Below are 18,717 nucleotides of genomic sequence, written 5' to 3'. Positions count from 1 at the left end.
AGCTGGACATTTTTTTCAAAGAAATTTTCTGTCTATGTGCTTGGTTGGCCTCAATTATATGCACAGTATAATATAACTGTTGCAAACAGTAGCAGGTTGGCTCCATAACAGCTCTAAAATCACCCAAACCCAAGAATGCATACTACTACTTGTAAAAATTGTTCTTCATTTACAAAATGGCTTAATGTATAGGTAAACTAAATGACCTCTACAAAATAGGTCACTGGGAAGCCCATTGTTCAGAATTCTCACGGCTTTATTTCTCCTTTAACTAAAGTGTGAAACTACAATGTTTTTTAAAATCAACAACTGCAATTGTCAAAACAAACATATATATACTTATAGGCTTAAATAATGAACATTTGTGTGTGAAACTATAAACTTCAAAATTTCAATAACTGAACATAGATTGAAAGCAGCATGAATAACTCTGCCTGAACTAAACTATTAAGGGACAAGGAAAACGGTTATCCAGAAATTGAAAGTAATTAGTCATGTCTGAGAGAAGGAAGTGTTGAAACTGAAATGAACAAAACAGTTTCATCAACTACTTGATAAATGCCACAAGGGCAATTGATTACCATGCAGAAGAATTTAAGGAGTTAATCTGAGAAAAGCGTGAGTTCAACAGTCAATGCAAGAAGGCTACCTCTCTTAAGAAGGCAAGCTGTAAACTTGTAATATTTGGATGAAGGAGTCTAAAGAATCATCAATAATGGCACACCACAAATTTGAAGGATGAAAATTGTATAATTATTCAACTCCAGGATTCCTCCAGAGCAGAATTCTGGACAATAATACTGCACAGGAATCAAACTCTGGGCACATACAGAGACAGGGACATTTTGAGTTGGAATCATAGCTAAATTCCACTATTAATTGGGTAATAGCCAAGTTGAGTTGTAATGCTTAACTTGCTTGCTTAAGGGGTCCGATTTTGGTTGCAAAATGCAACAAAGTTAAATAACTGCTTCAGTATTTGATTCCCTGTGAGATTTCTTAATTAGAAGCAGAATTAAACGCAACATGGCAATTTACTGACCGTATATGACAACCAAAAGTCACAGAGCTACAAATTTCAACTTTTTTTTGTCTTCGATGTTCATTGCTCTTTTTAACCCCAATATTAACTTGTAATATTCTTTTTATAACCACACTTGCATTCTGACATCTGGTTGAAACTCTTCAGCAACAAGTGAAGGCAATATTTTCTGATTTGTAATGTGTTGTGCTTTGGAAAGCACAGTCTTCTTTAAATAATTCAAAAGGAAAAGTTGTGTGCCATATTCAATTATGGAAGCTTAGTCAGAAATATAAAAGCATGCTTTGAGCTCAGTATTTGCGAGATTATCTCATTCATTTTACTCTGTTTAGCTTATCACAATGATTTCAGAAAGAGATTATAGTATTAGTATAGCTGAGGACAACTTATGTCAGTTCCAAGGCGATTCCTCAATCAACTGCATTCATGTTAATTTTCATTAACAACACTGGCACCTCAAAATCATTTCATATTTCCATGCACTTATATTCAAATCAGCACACCTAATGTTAAATCACAAATAGCAACATGGTACTCCAAATAATAAATCTCCCATGCATTAAAAGTTGAGTTTATCAAACCTACAATGTGCAGCGTACAATAGAGTGCCATAGTGATAATTTTAATCAAGAGGCCAAACTGTGATCCCGATTTGACAATGATATTTTGGTGAGTACTTTGCTAAATTTTAAGATGTGCATTAGAAAATCGTACAAACCTTTTGCCTAACCTAGCAGCATGCACATTTTGGTTAGTTGATTACCTCGCTTTTGACTGGTTCTGGCATTTGAAGATCATTTTGTTTTTCCGCTTGCTCCAAGGCAGGCAAATGTAACATAGTGCTCATTTTATTTGGATCACTAGTAGAAACATCTTCCTTTTTCTCTGAGAGTTTTAACCGAGGTTTGTGATCTTTGGTTTTTCCTCTCGTCATTAGACTGGTCAGCCCTACTGAAATATCATCTTTAGTGGTTTCCTTTGTTGGAATTGCTGGTTGTATTTTAGCAGTACTGGGAACATTTTTCTCAACCTTTAAAACTGTTGTCTTGCTAATTTCAGTTCTAGATCCGGCTTCTGACTCCAGAATTGTTTTGCATTCCATCTTCTTCTTCACAGCTTGCTCTTTAGACTTAACCTCCATTGTCTTCACCTTATCACTCCCACTTTCGCCTGGTAAAGCCTTTCGTATCACTTTCCTGACAATTTTAACCACTTTTTTCTTAGGAAATGCCTCATTCTCATGGGACAACTCCTCACGATTTGTCACATTCATATTTTGTTTTACCTCCTCTTGTGCAGGAAGCTCATTTTCAAAAGATCCAGTTGCACATACATTTTCTCCATTTATTTCCAGCTGGGGACTACAGATCTCTTCAGTCCTGACTTTCATTGCTTTATCATTTTCACCTCTTTCTGACTATATTTTGCAGTGTAAAAAAAAAAGTTTCATAAATTAAAATTGAAGAAAACATAATTGGTATCAAAGCAAAAAGAAACAGAATTATAGTCCAAATATGACATCAAGAAGAAAATAAGCTACTTGTACAATTAAAGGCTCCAGTCTATCTCCAATCAACTTTTGCAATAGACACAAAACTACACCAGATTCATATTCAGGGGCAGGACAATACATTTGGTCATCACTGTTTGACTTCATTTTACTTAGTTCTATATGAACTGGCAAATAGAGTCATAGAGGCATAGAGATGTACAGCATGGAAACAGACCTGTCTGCCGACCAGGTATCCCAACCCAATCTCGTCCCACCTGCCAGCACCCAGCCTATATCCCTCCAAACCCTTCCTATTCATATACCCATCCAAATGCCTCTAAAATGTTGCAATTGTACCAGCCTCCACCACTTCCTCTGGCAGCTCATTCCATACACGTACCACCCTCTGCGTGAAAAAGTTGCCCCTTAGGTCTCTTTTATATCTTTCCCCTCTCACCCTAAACCTGTGCCTTCTAGTTCTTGACTCCCCGACCCCAGGGAAAAGACTTTGCCTATTTACCCTATCCATGCCCCTCATAATTTTGTAAACCTCTATAAGGTCACCCCTTAGCCTCTGACGCTCTAGGGAAAACAGCCCCAGCCTGTTCAGCCTCTCCCTGTAGCTCAAATCCCTCAACCCTGGCAACATCCTTATAAATCTTTTCTGAACCCTTTCAGGTTTCACAACATCTTTCCGATAGGAAGGAGACCAGAATTGCACACAATATTCCAACGGTGGCCAAACCAATGGGCTGTACTCAATGGCATGACCTCCCAACTCCTGTACTCAATACTCTGACTAATAAACAAAAGCATACCAAATGCCTTCTTCACTATCCTGCATCAGAGTAAATACTTGTTGAAACATACAAGCAGAAAAGCAAACAACTTTTAAATATTACTATTTTCTTGTAGGTTTTGACAAAACTGTCAGTGCAAGAGCTCTTGTGTTAAAAAATAAAAAGTTGTCCCTACATACCACTATATTGGTTGGTATTACTCTAACAAGACAAGAAACTTACAGCATGCATGCACTACACTTATCATCCATTTTACACTATAAAAATTCTGTGAAAACTACAAAATGCATCAAAAGAAAATTAGCAGCTAAAACAGATATATAAAACGTAGTACTCTTGTTGTGCTACAAAGTATAAAAAATATTTTTAACTGCTCTTGGGACAGGCTGGAAGAAGGCATTTTTATGATATTAAGAGTAATTTGAAAGGACAGATATAATCATAACATTTCCTTTCTCTGAAAATTCAAACATCGCTATCAAATTTAATTATAATAAATTTTAAACATAACTATTCTAAAATACAGATCAGACCATTCATAGCTACATAGAATGAAAATTAAATATAGCATTATGTCCTTACAAACGATCTATCACTTCAAAAATTACATTAAGTTTACTAATTCAAGGTACTATGTAACAGTAGCAAATATTAGCTGAAGTAAAATACATTGGAAAAATAGGACTCTTGACCTTCATATGTTCTTTGTAATTTTGCCACACATACTTTAGTAAACAATTAAGGTTGCGACCTAATTTGCTAACATGCTTCCACTCTGGAAGCACTACTGAATCATGCTAAATCTGTAAAGACATACAGGATAATCATTAACGTGCTGCAGTGCAGCAAGCCTGGTCTGCTTCCTATAAAAAGGGGCCACAAGTTATTCACTTATTTTCTTTAAAGGAAAGTAATTTTTTTCAGAATTGTAGCTGATCACATTTCATTTGTAGTCTACTAAAACCCAACTAAATACTCAATAAAAGTCAGTATGCACCCACAAAAATAATTTGTATAAGCTTGTGAATCAAACTGTTAAGTATACTGCTCTGTACTAATATTTTTCATAAAGTAAAATAAATGATTTTCAAAAAATATTTAATGCAGGCTCGGCAAAATTTTCAATGCTAGCTTTACTTTCAATAGACTAGCAAACTAAATACCATTTTCTCAAACAGCTACTTCATATAGACAAATCAAATGCTGCAACACCTCCAGGTCTCTTCCTAATATTACGGAACAGAGCTTTGCATTGTAAAATCACATTGTTCACAGCACGAGCTAAATCAAGTATTAGTTCCAAGTTAAAACATTGTAGCAAAATTATTCAGCTACCTTCATTTTATTCCTAAGGTTTAGATGAATGGAGGAGGATCTTTAAAAGGCTTCCAGGCCCAAATTAAATCAACACTACCACTGCATCTGCTGACGCTGCATCAGTCAGTATCTCTAATGACAGTAGACCAACTACAACAATGCTGTTATGGCATGTTAAAAAGACAAGCACAGGAAAATAAAGTTTTGGTTGCATATTATCAAATCTTCCTTTCACCAATTCTAAAATCAATCTTCACTTGAAGAAAGCAATAGTAACACACAGATTTTAAAATACTGTACATCAACAATTAATGTGATGTGGTTGATAATATATTTTACTCGGTTCAAATAACTGCACATTTTTATTATTATACAAATCAATATTTGTTGAAGTTGTGTGAAGTATATTGAAAAGCGTTTTGTAAGCATCACACCACCCCATCCCTCCAAACATTGATTACTTAAGTGTCATTGTTTTTGGATTCATCCAATGATTATGGCAGTAATTGGTATCAAAAAATAACTATTACTTGAAGAAACTTACAGATCGTTCAAGGTTTGCTTCGTGGTCTTGATCTGGATTTTCTGATTTCAGAACAGACACTGATTTTTTCTTTGAAACAGGCTTTTCCTCTTTAACCTAGTTATTTATAGGATGAGGACGCAACATCACAATCCAAAGTTTGAATGATGCATGCAAAAGTGTTTTTACTACAATTCAGCAAAATTCAACACTGGACACTAAAAGTTTAATTTAGTGTTTAAGTAAAAGGAAAACCTTCTCCTTAAATCCCAAGATGATGTCAGCTTTCCTCAGGAGAATTAAAATATTCAGTAGATTTGAATGCTACTCTTTCAGTGCAAAGAAATTTGAAGTATTTTTCATGTTTATAACAATCTCGTATTTCTAGACAAAAGACTTTGATTTTGTAATTTCAGTGTTGTCAAATCTGAATGAAGTTAAATTTCACTAAAATGGTTGCTAGCAAGGAAGAAATAAACAATATTTTTCATTCACACAAACAGTAATCAATCCCTGCAGGTGTCTTACTGCCCCAATGAATGAGCTTCAGCAATAGTTTATACTTATAAACTTCACTTTGAAAATATAACTGCAAATAAATAAATAGGTACAACTTATTTCTGTTTGACACATTTAGTGCTAAAACATCATAAAACTGAAATATCCAGAACTAGAACACGTTTTTGTGTAAATTCACAGAAACTGATCACAATGACACATTGTAATAAGCATGTGAGAGGTCCAGAATTATTCTTTTCACTTCACTGGCAACAATTTAAACCAATTTCTTAGGAAATGCTCATTTGAGGCTATTTCTTACAACTGCAATATCAAAAATTCCTAAAATAAATTGTAAAGTAACACACGGCCTGACTGCAGTGATTGGCATTTGCAATTTGAAAGATTTGAGCTTAAAAATAAACTTTCCTTTTGCTCCCAGAAAGCAAAACGTGATGAGAAAGCCATGCTGCTGTCATGAATTGATAAGTGGTATTATGAAAAGATGCAGTCTAATTCAGCACTGAGGTTTGCCTTGAGCCCAAGTTCTTCCCAGTAACTGAAATTGGTGGGTGCAGATTGGAATGTCCTGGACAATGACCAGACACACGTGCAGTAGATACTGTGGGTACAGAAAAGCGAAAAGCACAAATTACAGTAATCATTTATAGAAAAAGTAAACAGTTATTGCAGTTATTTTAGTCTCCAAGCAAAACTAAAACAAACATTCTGCTGTATTACGTTTAAAGTTGTAAAAAGAGCTACAGAGTGAATTTAAAACAGCGGACAAAATCTTAAGCCAAAATCTGACTGGCTGTAGCTGTCTCAAAAGTATACTTGTAATGAAGAACAACCTTTGGCAATTAGGATAGCAAAATTACAGAGGCAAAGTTTAAAAGTTAATGAACAGAAACAACAAACTGACTAATTTGCCAACGTACAAACTGCTATTATAAAGAGAATGCTAAAATTAGAATGGAAATGGGAAAATTGAATTCTACAAAATAGAGAGGTTCAATGCTCAGAAGTTTTCCAAATAACTACAGGGAAAATAAATTCAAGCTCTGACTTTTGTAAAAGCTGATCTTTTACAAAGAGAACAACAGCTATCCTTGACTATAATATATCTTTTAAATTAATAGCATACCATCCTTTAGATGTACCCTACTACAGTAGGTGATCTGTCCATTTCTTACCACCTGCCTATGCCAGATTCATTGTGACACATGGAGTATATTATTCTGATATATAGACTTGGCAAAAAACCTAATTTATCTTATTTATTTACATATAGGAGACAAGCTTCCAATTTCCTTGCCATCCTGTTACAGACCAGACCAAACCTCCTCAAAGCGACAAGGAGGTAGTCTAGACCCTAACTTTTACTTATGTTAAAAGCAAGTACCAGGCATTATGTTCCAGATGTAATTTGATTTATCAAACTATCAGGCTTGAAGCCAAACACACTATTCATACACTACAGTTAAAATATAAATAAAAGAAAATATCAGCTTAACTGTAACTCAATGAATGAACTGTTCCAATATAGTAACATCCTATAAGCACAACCTTAGTAAGGCAAAATCAGTAAAACAGATTGTCTCACATTCAATTCTAGCAGGTAGAAGCTTTTAGCTGCACCAAAGAAAGAGATGTCACAGCTTTCACAACCTCAACAGCGACTGAAAGCTAAACTAAAAATCCTGGTTCTATGGGAACTTGACCCCACTCATCACAGGGCTGTTTCTATTGTTCCAACTTTAATTTAAAAAAAAACCCAAGGCCTCACAATCTGTTTAGTTTATTGACTTGAAGCAGACCACTCTGCCACTGTTTCAATCTCTCTTTATATGTACATAAAAAGGGGACAAATACACCTCTTAAAGCAATAGTATTGTCATACCTTCTACTTAATTTATTATGAGACTAAGATTAGGAATGAGTGGGAAGGTGATGGGCTATCTTATTTCGGCCATCACCACCAATAATGCCCCCATTAAGTGTATGTAAAATCCAGCCTTGGATCACAAAAACATTTATATATTTGTAGGCTGTGGGCATTGCTGGCATTTGTTAGCATTTTTAGTTGCCCGATAGAAAGTGACAGCGAAAAGGAGGATTTTTTTAAAAAGTGAGTCTTTGGAGCTCTTTCTCCAGAGAATGGAGTCATTGCATACTTTTAAGACACAGATCATGGGCATATTGATTCACATCAATCAAAAATCAATGTCATCAGGGTAAAGAAAGAATGTGGAATTGAGACCACAAAAAGATGAGCCATGATCCTACTGAATGGTAGAGCTGAATCCTGCTCCTAACTTGTATGCTTGTGTGAGGAATGGATCATCACTAATTAGTCTTAAAATAGAATTATAAAAGGATTAGAAGCAAGTCCTTTCGTAGAGCCCTTAAGAGCCTGAAAATAGCACTGTATTTACATATCTGAGCAAAACTATACACCAATCTTGCGAAAATCAGAGGTGAAGTTTATTTTAGGGGTCACTTTATATTATGAATATAAAAGTGAGGAGGAGGAGTAGGAGTAGGCCATTTGGCTCCTTCAGCCTGCCCCATCATTGAAGATGATCATGGCTGATTTTAAATCACATTCCCACTTTAATCCTTGATAATCTTTAATTCCCTTGCTATCCATGCCTTCTGTAAAACATTCAAGGACTCCATTTCCATTATCTTTGCAAGTAGTACCAGAGACTGATGACACTTACAGAAAAAAAGTGTCTCACCTTTATTAATTAGGCAACCCCTGATTTTTAACAGTGCTGTTAGTTGTAGACCCATCAGAAAAAAACTCTTTTCCACATGCATTACAAGACCATATGTTTTCTGTTTCAATCACATGTTGAAGTATAAAAGCGTAAGAGGCGATACTACTCCTGTTGAACCTTTTCACAGAAGACAATCTGCTGATAATGTGGTAAACTTTCATTGAACTACTTCCAACACATTTACATCTTTCCATAACTAAGGTGACCAATACCATGCACAATACTTCAATTGTGTTCTCACAGGTAACCTATATAACTGAAGCATAACCTCCCTCTACTTTTATTCAATTTCTCATTATAAATAATCACATTTTATTCGCTTTTCTAACTATTTGCTGTGCCTACATACTGATCATTTGGTGATTGATGCACTAGGGTACATAGAACCTTCTTTAACGCGAAGCTCTGCAATTTTACATCATTTAGATAATATGCTTTTTCATTCTTCCTGCCAAAATGGACAATTGCACATTTTCTCACATTCCCATATACCAGATCTTTACTCATTCACCTTTTTAATTTGGTAGCTTATGCCCTCTTCACAACTTATTTTTCTACCTGTCCTTACGTGATCAAAATGATTTGACAATCGTAACTTCTGTCCCTTCCCCCATGTAATTTAAAGAAATCAAACAGTTAAGGTCCAAACACAAATTCCTGTAGCATACCACTCATTATATCTTGCCAATCTTTGAGATTTGTGCATCTCTTACGTTCCTGTGAGATAGCCAGCCTTCCCTCCATGTCAATATGTCACTCCTACATGACAAGCTTTTAATAATGACCTTTGATATGGCATTTTATGAAACATCTTCTGAAAATCTAAGGAAGAGTACATCCACCAGTTTTTGAGCATGTGTTACCTCTTCAAAAGAACTCCAATAGATTGGTAAAACATGGTTTGGAGAGGCGGAAATCATGCTGACTGTCTGATTCCTTCTAACCTATCTCAGTGCCTGATTAGAACATCCTTGATGATAGATAACATTTTCCCTCTGACACGGTTAAGCTAACCGGCCAGTACGTTCTTACATTCTATCGTCCTCCATTTTTAAATGAACACATTGCACTCGCTATCTTCCAATTTAATGAGATGTTTCCTGAAACAAAGGAGTTTTGGAAGTTAAAACCAATACATTAACTATCTCACGAACAACACCTTTGAAGACCCCAAGATGAAATCCATCAGGCCAAAATGCATCAGCCCACAGATCCAATGATTCACTAAGTACTATTACTCCACTGATTGTGATTTTCCTGATTTCCTCTCTCCCTTTTAGTTTTAGATTTATAATTGCTTCTGGGATGTTACTAGTGTCCTCTATCGTGAAGACATGCAAGATACTTCTCCAATTCATCAGCCATCTCCTAATTTTCCAACAATACTTGTCAGGCCCACATTCTATGGGATCAACACTTAAACTGAAATTTTTATTGAGACACTGTTTTTATATTTCTGCCTAGCTTTCTCTCATACACTAAATTTCTTCATTTGTATTCATTATTTAGTCCTCCATTGCTGTGTTTTATATTCCATCTAATCTTGTGACCTGCTAAACTTGTCTTGCACAATTATATGCTTTTTACTCTTTTAGATTTGACACTATCTTTCATCCTTCTATGTAATCATCGATGGAAAGTCCTAGCCTTAGAATTATCTTCACTCTTTGGAATGCAACGATTCTCTGTGTTCTGAAACTTCCCTTAAATATCTGCCACTGCATCTCTATTGGCCAAACTTCTAACCTAATTTGCCGTTCGCTCTACCTAGTTCTGCTTTCTTGCCCTTATAACTGCTATTTGTTTGTTTTTAATAACAATCTGATCGACTCCTCTTCCCTTCAAAATGAAGGTAAATTCAAATCATATTATAGTTGCTGCTACCTCGGATTACTTTCATTATAAGATCATTAACATTGTGTGATGAAATAGAATTAAGTCTAGTTTAGCCTGCTCATTGATTAGTTCCAGAACATGGTATTCAAGGAAACTACCCGGAAATATTTTAAGGTTCTCATATAAGTTACTTTAGCTCATCTGATTTTTCCAGGCGACATGCAAATTAAAAATCACCATCTCTTTCTGACAAGCTTTTACCATTTAAAACTTTATGCCATCAAACAGCATGGTTAGGGGGCATATACTCTCACTTCCACATGGAATTTCGTAGAGTCATAGAGATGTACAGCATGGAAACAGACACTTCGGTCCAACTAGTCCATACCGATCAGATATCCCACATGCTAGCATCCAGCCCATATCCCTCCAAACCCTTCTTATTCATATACCCATCCAAATGCCTTTTAAATGTTGCAATTGTACCAGCCTCCACCACTTCCTCTGGCAGCTCATTCCATACACGTACCACCCTCTGCGTGAAAAGGTTGACCCTTAGGTCTCTTTTATGTCTTTCCCCTCTCACAATAAACATATGCCCTCTAGTTCTGGACTGCCTGACCACAGGGAAAAGACTTTATCTATTTATCCTATCCATGCCCCTCATAATTTTGTAAACTTCTATAATGTCACCCCTCCACCTCAGACGCTCCAGGGAAAACAGCCTTAGCCTGCTCTGCCTCTCCCTCTAGCTCAAATCCTCCAACCCTGGCAACATCTATGTAAATCTTTTCTGAACCCTTTCAAGTTTCACAATATCTTTCCGATAGGAAGGAAACCAGAACTGCACGCAATATTCCAACAGTGGCCTAACCAATGTCCTGTACAGCCGCAACATGACCTCCCGACTCGTGTACTCAATACTCTGACCAATAAAAGAAAGCATACCAAACACCTTCTTCACTATCCTATCTACCTGCGACTCCACTCTCAAGGAGCTATGAACCTGCACTCCAAGGTCTCTTTGTTCAGCAGCACTCCCTAGGACCTTACCATTAAGTCCTGCTAAGATTTGCTTTCCCAAAATGCAGCACCTCGCATTTATCTGAATCTGCCACTTCTCGGCCCATTTGATCAAGATCCTGTTGTAATCTGAGGTAACCTTCTTCGCTGTCCACTACACCTCCAATTTTGGTGTCATCTGCAAACTTACTAACTGTACCTCTTATGCTCGCATCCAAATCATTTATGTAAATGACAAAAAAGTAGGGACCCAGCACCGATCCTTGTGCCACTCCACTGGTCACAGGCCTCCAGTCTGAAAAACAACCCTCCACCACCACCCTCTGTCTTCTACCTTTGAGCCAGTTCTGTATCCAAATGGCTAGTTCTCCCTGTATTCCAGGAGATCTAACCTTGCTAATCAGTCTCCCATGGGGAACCTTGTCAAGCACCTTACTGAAGTCCATATAGATCACATCTACTGCTCTACCCTCTTCAATCTTCTTTGTTACCTCTTCAAAAAACTCAATCAAGTTTGTGAGACATGATTTCCCACACACAAAGCCATGTTGACTATCCCTAATCAGTCCTTGTCTTTCCAAATACATGTACATCCTGTCCCTCAGGATTCCCTCCAACAACTTACCCACCACCGCCGTCGGGCTCACTGGTCTATAGTTCCCTAGCTTGACCTTACTACCCTTCCTAAAGAGTGGCACCATGTTAACCAACCTCCAGTCTTTCTGCACCTCACTTGTGACGATCGATGATACAAATATCTCAGCAAGAGTCCCAGCAATCACTTCTCTAGCTTCCCACGGAGTTGTAGGGTACACCTGACCAGGTCCTGCGGATTTATCCACTTTAACTGTTTCAAGGCAGCCAGCACTTCCTCCTCTGCAATATGGGCATTTTGCAAGGTGTCACCATCTATCTCACTACTTTCTATATCTTCCACATCCTTTTCCACAGTAAATACTGATGCAAAATTCTTGTTTAGTATCTCCCCCTTTTTCTGCGGCTCTACACAAAGGCCGCCTTGCTGATCTTTGAGAGGCCTTATTCTCTCCCTACTTCCCCTTTTATCCTTAATGTGTTTGTAAAAACCCTTTGGATTCTCCTTAATTCTATTTGCCAAAGCTATTTCATGTCCCCTTTTTGCCCTCCTGATTTCCCTCTCAGCTAAACTCCTACTGCCTTTATACTCTTCTATAGATTCACTCGATCTATCCTGTCTATACCTTACATATGCTTCCTTCATTTTCTTAACCAAACCCTCAATTTCTTCAGTCATCCAGCATTCCCTATACCTACCAGCCTTTCCTTTCACCCTAACAGGAATATACTTTCTCTGGATTCTCGTTATCTCATTTCTGAAGGCGTCCCATTTTCCAGTTGTCCCTTTATCTGCAAACATCTGTGCCCAATAGCTTTTGAAAGTTCCTGCCTAATACCGTCAAAATTGGCCTTTCTCCAATTTAGAACATCAACTTTTAGATCTGGTCTATCCTTTTCCATCACTATTTTAAATCTAATAGAATTATGGTCACTGGCCCCAAACTGCTCCCCCACTGACACCTCAGTCACCTGCCCTGTCTTATTTCCCAAGAGGAGGTCAAGTTTTGCATCTTCTTTAGTAGGTACATCCACATATTGAATCAGAAAATGTTCTTTTACACACTTAAATTCCTCTCCATCTAAACCCTTGACACTATGGCAGTCCCAGTCTAAGTTAAAATCCCCTATAGCATTACAGCTGTGCTGAGGGAGGATATTCCCAGAAATACATCCAGAGAAGTTATTTGGGTGGAACTGAGAAATAAGAAAGGGATGATCATCTTATTGGGATTGTATTATAGACCCCCTAATAGTCAGAGGGAAATTGAGAAACAAACTTGTAAGGAGTTCTCAGTTATCTGTAAGAATAATAGGGTAGTTATGGTAGTAGGGGATTTTAACTTTCCAAACATCGACTGGGATCGCCATAGTGTTAAAGGTTTAGATGGAGAGAAATTTCTTAAGTGTGTACAAGACAATTTTTTGATTCAGTATGTGGATGTATCTACTAGAGAAGGTGCAAAACTTGCCCTACTCTTGGGAAATAAGGCAGGGCAGGTGACTGAGCTGTCAGTTGGGGAGCACTTTGGGGCCAGTGACCATAATTCTATTCGTTTTAAAATCGTGATGGAAAAGGATAGACTAGATCTAAAAGTTGAAGTTCTGATTTGGAGAAAGGCCAATTTTGACAGTATCAGGCAAGAACTTTCAAAAGCTGATTGGAGGCAGATGTTCGCAGGTAAAGGGACAGCTGGAAAATGGGACGCCTTCAGAAATGAGATAACAAGAATCCAGAGAAAGTATATTCCTGTCAGGGTGAAAGGGAAGGCTGGTAGGTATAGGGAATGCTGGATGACGAAAGAAAGAGGGTTTGGTTAAGAAAAAGGAGGAAGCATATGTCAGGTATAGATAGGATAGATCGAGTGAATCCTTAGAAGAGTATAAAGGAAGTAGGAGTATACTTAAGAGGGAAATCAGGAGGGCAAAAAGGGGACATGAAATAGCATTGGCAAATAGAATTAAGGAGAATCCAAAGGGTTTTTACAAATATATTAAGGACAAAAAGGGTAAGTAGGGATCAGCAAGGCGGCCTTTGTGTGGAGCCACAGAAAATGGGGGAGATACTAAATGAATATTATGCATCAGTATTTACTGTGGGAAAGGATATGGAAGATATAGGCTGTAGGGAAATAGATGATGACATCTTGTAAAATGTCCAGATTACAGAGGAGGAAGTGCTGGATTTCTTGAAACGGTTAAAAGTTGGATAAATCCCCAGGACCTGATCAGGTGCACCCAAGAACTCTGTGGGAAGCAAGAGAAGTGATTGCTGGGCCTCTTGCTGAGTTATTTGTATCATCAATAGTCACAAATGAGGTGGCGGAAGACTGGAGGTTGGCAAACGTGGTGCCACTGTTTAAGAAGGGCAGTAAAGACAAGCCAGGGAACTATAGACCGGTAAGCCTTCCTCAGTGGTGGGCAAGTTGCTGGAGTGAATCCTGAGGGACAGGATGTACAGGTATTATGAAAGGCAAGGACTGATTAGGGATAGTCAACATGGCTTTGTGTGTGGGAAATCATGTCTCACAAACTTGAAGAAGTAACAAAGAAGATTGATGAGGGCAGAGCAGTAGATGTGATCTATATGGACTTCAGTAAGGCGTCCTGGAATACAGGGAGAACTAGCCATTTGGAAACAGAACTAGCTCAAAGGTAGAAGACTGAGGGTGGTGGTGGAGGGTTGTTTTTCAGACTGGAGGCCTGTGACCAGTGGAGTGCCACAAGGATCGGTGCTGGGTCCTCTATTTTTTTGTCATTTACATAAATGATTTGGATGCGAGCATAAGAGGTACAGTTAGTAAGTTTGCAGATGACACCAAAATTGGAGGTGTAGTGGACAGTGAAGAAGGTTACCTCAGATTACAACAGGATCTTGACCAGATAGGCCAATGGGCTGAGAAGTGGCAGATGGAGTTTAATTCAGATAAATGGGAGGTGCTCCATTTTGGGAAAGCAAATCTTAGCAGGACTTATACACTTAATGGTAAGGTCCTAGGGAGTGCTGCTGAACAAAGAGACCTTGGAGTGCAGGTTCATAGTTCCTTGAAAGTGAGGTCACAGGTAGATAGGATAGTGAAGACGGCGTTTGGTATGCTTTCCTTTATTGGTCAGAATGTTGAGTATCGGAGTTGGGAGGTCACGTTGCGGCTGTACAGGACATTGGCTATTCACTGTTGGAATATTGCGTGCAATTCTGGTCTCCTTCCTATTGGAAAGATGTTGTGAAACTTGAAAAGGTTCAGACAAGATTTACATGGATGTAGCCAGGATTGGAGGATTTGAGCTATAGGGAGAGGCTGAACAAGCTGGGGCTGTTTTCCCTGGAGCGTCTGAGGCTGAGGGGTGACCTTTCAGAGGTTTACAAAATTATGAGGGGCATGGATAGGATAAATAGACAAAGTATTTTCCCTGGGATTGGGGAGTCCAGAACTAGAGGGCATAGGTTTAGGGTGAGAGGGGAAAAATATAAAAGGGACCTAAGGGTCAACTGTTTCACGCAGAGGGTGGTACGTGCATGGAATGAGCTGCCAGAGGATGTGGTGGAGGCTGGTACAATTGCAACATTTAAGAGGCATTTGGACGGGTGTATGAATGGGAAGGGCTTGGAGGGATATGGACCGGGGGCTGGTAGGTAGGACTAGGTTGGGATATCTGGTCAGCGTGGACAGGTTGGACCGTAGGATCTATTTCCATGCTGTACATCTCTATGAATTTGTTTCTCAATTTCCCTCTGACTATTAAGGGGTCTATAATACAATCCCAATAAGGTGATCAACCCTTTCTTATTTCTCAGTTCCACCCAAATAACTTCCCTGGATGTATTTCCGGGAATATTTTCCCTCAGCATGTCTGTAATGCTATCCCTTATCAAAAACGTCACTCCCCCTCCTCTCCTCTCTTGCCTCCCTTTCTATCCTTCTGTAACATTTGTATCCTGGAATATTAAGCTGCCAGTCCTGCCCATCCCTGAGCTATGTTTCTGTAATTGCAATGATATTCCAGTCCCATGTTCCTAACCATGCCGGAGTTCATCTGCCTTCCGTGTTAGGCCCCTTGCATTGAAATAAATGCAGTTTAATTTATTAGTGCTACCTGTCCCTGCCTACCCTGACTGTTTGACTCGCTTCTGTTCTCAACTGTACCAGTCTCAGATTGATCGCCTTCCTCACTATCTCCTTGGGTCCTGTGTCCATTTCCACACCCCCCCTTACTAGTTTAAATCCTCTCGAGCAGCTCTAGCAAATCTCCGTCAGTATATTAGTCCCCTTTCAATTTAGGTGCAAACCGTCCTTCTTGTACAGATCACTTCTACCCCAAAAGAGAGATCCCAGTGGTCCAAAAACGTGAATCTTTCTCCCATACACCAGCTCCTCAGCCATGCATTCCTCTTCTCTATTCTCATATTCCTGCCCTCACTAGCTCACAGCACCGGGAGTAATCCAGATATTACTACTCTCGAGGACCTCCTTTTTAAGTTCCTGTCTAACTCTCTGTAATCTCCCTTCAGAATCTCAGCCTTTTTCCTTTCCTATGTCGTTGGTTCCAATGCGGACAATGACCTCTTGCTGGCTCCTCTCCCCCGTGAGAACATTCTGCACCCTCTCTGAGGCATTCTTGATTCTGGCACCAGGGAAGCAACACACCACTCTGATTTTTCACTGCTGGCCACAGAAACGTCTGTCTGTACCTCGGACTACAGAGTTCCCTAACACAATTGATCTCTTGGAACCCGATGTATCCCTCACTGCATTAGAGCCAGTCTCAATACCAGAATCTTGGCTGTTCGTGCTACATTCCCCTGGGAATCCATCACCCCCTACATTATCCAAAACAGCATACTTGTTTGAAATCGGTTTAGCCACAGAAGGCTCCTGCACTACCTCTCTAACCTTTCCTGGAGTTAACCCAGCTGTGTGACTGTATCAGAGACTTTCCTCCCCTTTCCTATAATTGCCATCCATCACATACTGTTGCTGTTGCAAATTACTCATTGCTTCTGTCTGTTCAACCAATCCATTTGATCTGATAAGATTCGCAACCAACAGCATTTATTGCAGATATAATCCGCAGTAACCCCTAAACTCACTTTAAACTCCCACATCTGACAAGAAGCGCATTTCACTGTACTAAAAGCCATCTTTGCTCCTTCACAATGTACAGACCCAGAAAATAACACCGTCTTATTCCTTTACAAAACACTGCCCCAGTTTAAATTAATAGTTATGGCTTATATTTTAAGTTTAATCAAGAGACATATCTCAAAAACAATCAAGAAAGAACACATTCTACTCAGTACTGCAGACTTTCTGTAGGTCACACTTAAAAACAATAAACTTACCTGCTTCTGTGCTGTAAACTTCACCCATACAGTTCCTCCAAGATCAGTTGTGAATTTCACTGTTTGTTAATTTTCCCAGACGCACTCCGATGTCCAGCAATACATGAATTCAAACAGCAAATGCAGTAACCTCAAAGGAGCAGCTGTTACTGTTTTATATGCTGTTGCATTGTTTTTCCCATCCTCCATCTTGGATTACCCAGAATCCTTACTCACACCGATATCATTTTATATCTCTTCTCAAAGCCATTTCTACATTCAGGTTTTATGAACATAGTTCAGCCCTCTCCATTGCTTTAATAGCATCATTAATTAACAATGCTGCATTTTCACCTTTGCCTCAAACTTCAGAGTTTTGTGAGAATATGACCAAGAACACAGATGACAGTAGTGTGGTAGATGTTGTCTCCATGGACTTTAGCAAGGCCTTTGACAAGGTTCTGCATGAAAAACTTGTTAGTAAAGTCAGATCACGTGGGATTCAGGGACACCTTACCAATTGGATACAAAAATTGGTTTGACAACAGGAGACAGTGGTGAGAGAGGGTTGTTTTTCGGTCTGCAGGCCTGTGACCAGTGGTGTTCCACAGGATTGGTGCTGGCTCCACTGTTGTTTGTCATTTATACAAACTATTTGAATGGGAATATAGGAAGCATGATTAGTATTTTTGCAGTTGACACTAAAATTGGTGGTACAGTAGATAGTGAAGAAACTTAACTAAGATTACAAAAGGATCTCAATGAATTGGGCTAATGGACTGAGGAATGGCAGATGGAGTTTAATTTAGATAAATGCAAAGTTTTGCTTTTTGGTAAGCTGAACAAGGGCTTATATAGTTAATGATAGGGTCCTGGGGAATGTTGTCAAACAGAGAGACCAAGGAGTTCAAGTACATAGCTCCTTGAAAGTTGCATCGCAGGAGGACAACATAGGACACAGTTACAGGGCAGTACAAGCCCAACAATCCTCGACGTTGCGCTGACCTATGAAACCAATCTCAAGCCCATCTCAACTACACTGTTCCATTATCATCCATATATTTATCCAAAGACCATTTAAATGCCCTTAATGTTGGGGAGTCCACTACTGTTGCAGGCAGGGCATTCTATACCCTTACTACTCTGAGTAAAGACCCTATCTCTGACATCTGTCCTATAGCTTTAAATTGAGGGGTGATAGATATGTCCCCCCTTGCTAGCCATCACCGTCTGAAGAAAAAGGCTCTCACTGTCTATGTCTCTATTAAGTCACCTTTTAACCTTCTTCTCTCGAACGAAAATAGTCCCAAGTCCCTCAGCTTTTCATCACAAGACCTTCCCTCCATACCAGGCGATATCCTGGTAAATCTGCTCTGCACCCTTTCCAATGCTTCCACATCCTTCCTATAATACGGTGACCAGAACTGTATGCAATACTCCAAGTGCAGCTGCACCAGAGTTTTGTACACCTGCAACATGACCGCAT

General features: G+C 38.9%; 1 protein-coding gene across 18 annotated transcripts in view; it reads right to left on the bottom strand.

The window, feature by feature from the left end:
• Positions 1-18,717, bottom strand: part of myo18ab (myosin XVIIIA b) — a 291,739-nt gene that overhangs the window by 190,256 nt on the left and 82,766 nt on the right. For 9 of the 18 annotated variants that reach the window (XM_087977357.1, XM_087977358.1, XM_043718437.2 and 6 more), the window contains exon 3: positions 1,806-2,459. The exons of 8 other annotated variants lie outside the window; for them this stretch is intronic. In XM_087977357.1, coding sequence (XP_087833483.1) covers positions 1,806-2,459 — 654 coding nt within the window. Of the gene's footprint in view, positions 1-1,805; positions 2,460-5,195; positions 5,294-6,103; positions 6,295-18,717 lie in introns of all 18 variants that reach the window. One more of the 18 variants, XM_087977355.1, reaches the window with a different exon arrangement.

Source organism: Chiloscyllium plagiosum, unplaced genomic scaffold (assembly GCF_037043375.1).
Source record: "Chiloscyllium plagiosum isolate Xiang-an unplaced genomic scaffold, Cpla_swu_hap1 HiC_scaffold_31, whole genome shotgun sequence".
NCBI classification, from domain to species: domain Eukaryota; kingdom Metazoa; phylum Chordata; class Chondrichthyes; order Orectolobiformes; family Hemiscylliidae; genus Chiloscyllium; species Chiloscyllium plagiosum.
This window is presented reverse-complemented; position numbering and strand designations above follow the sequence as displayed.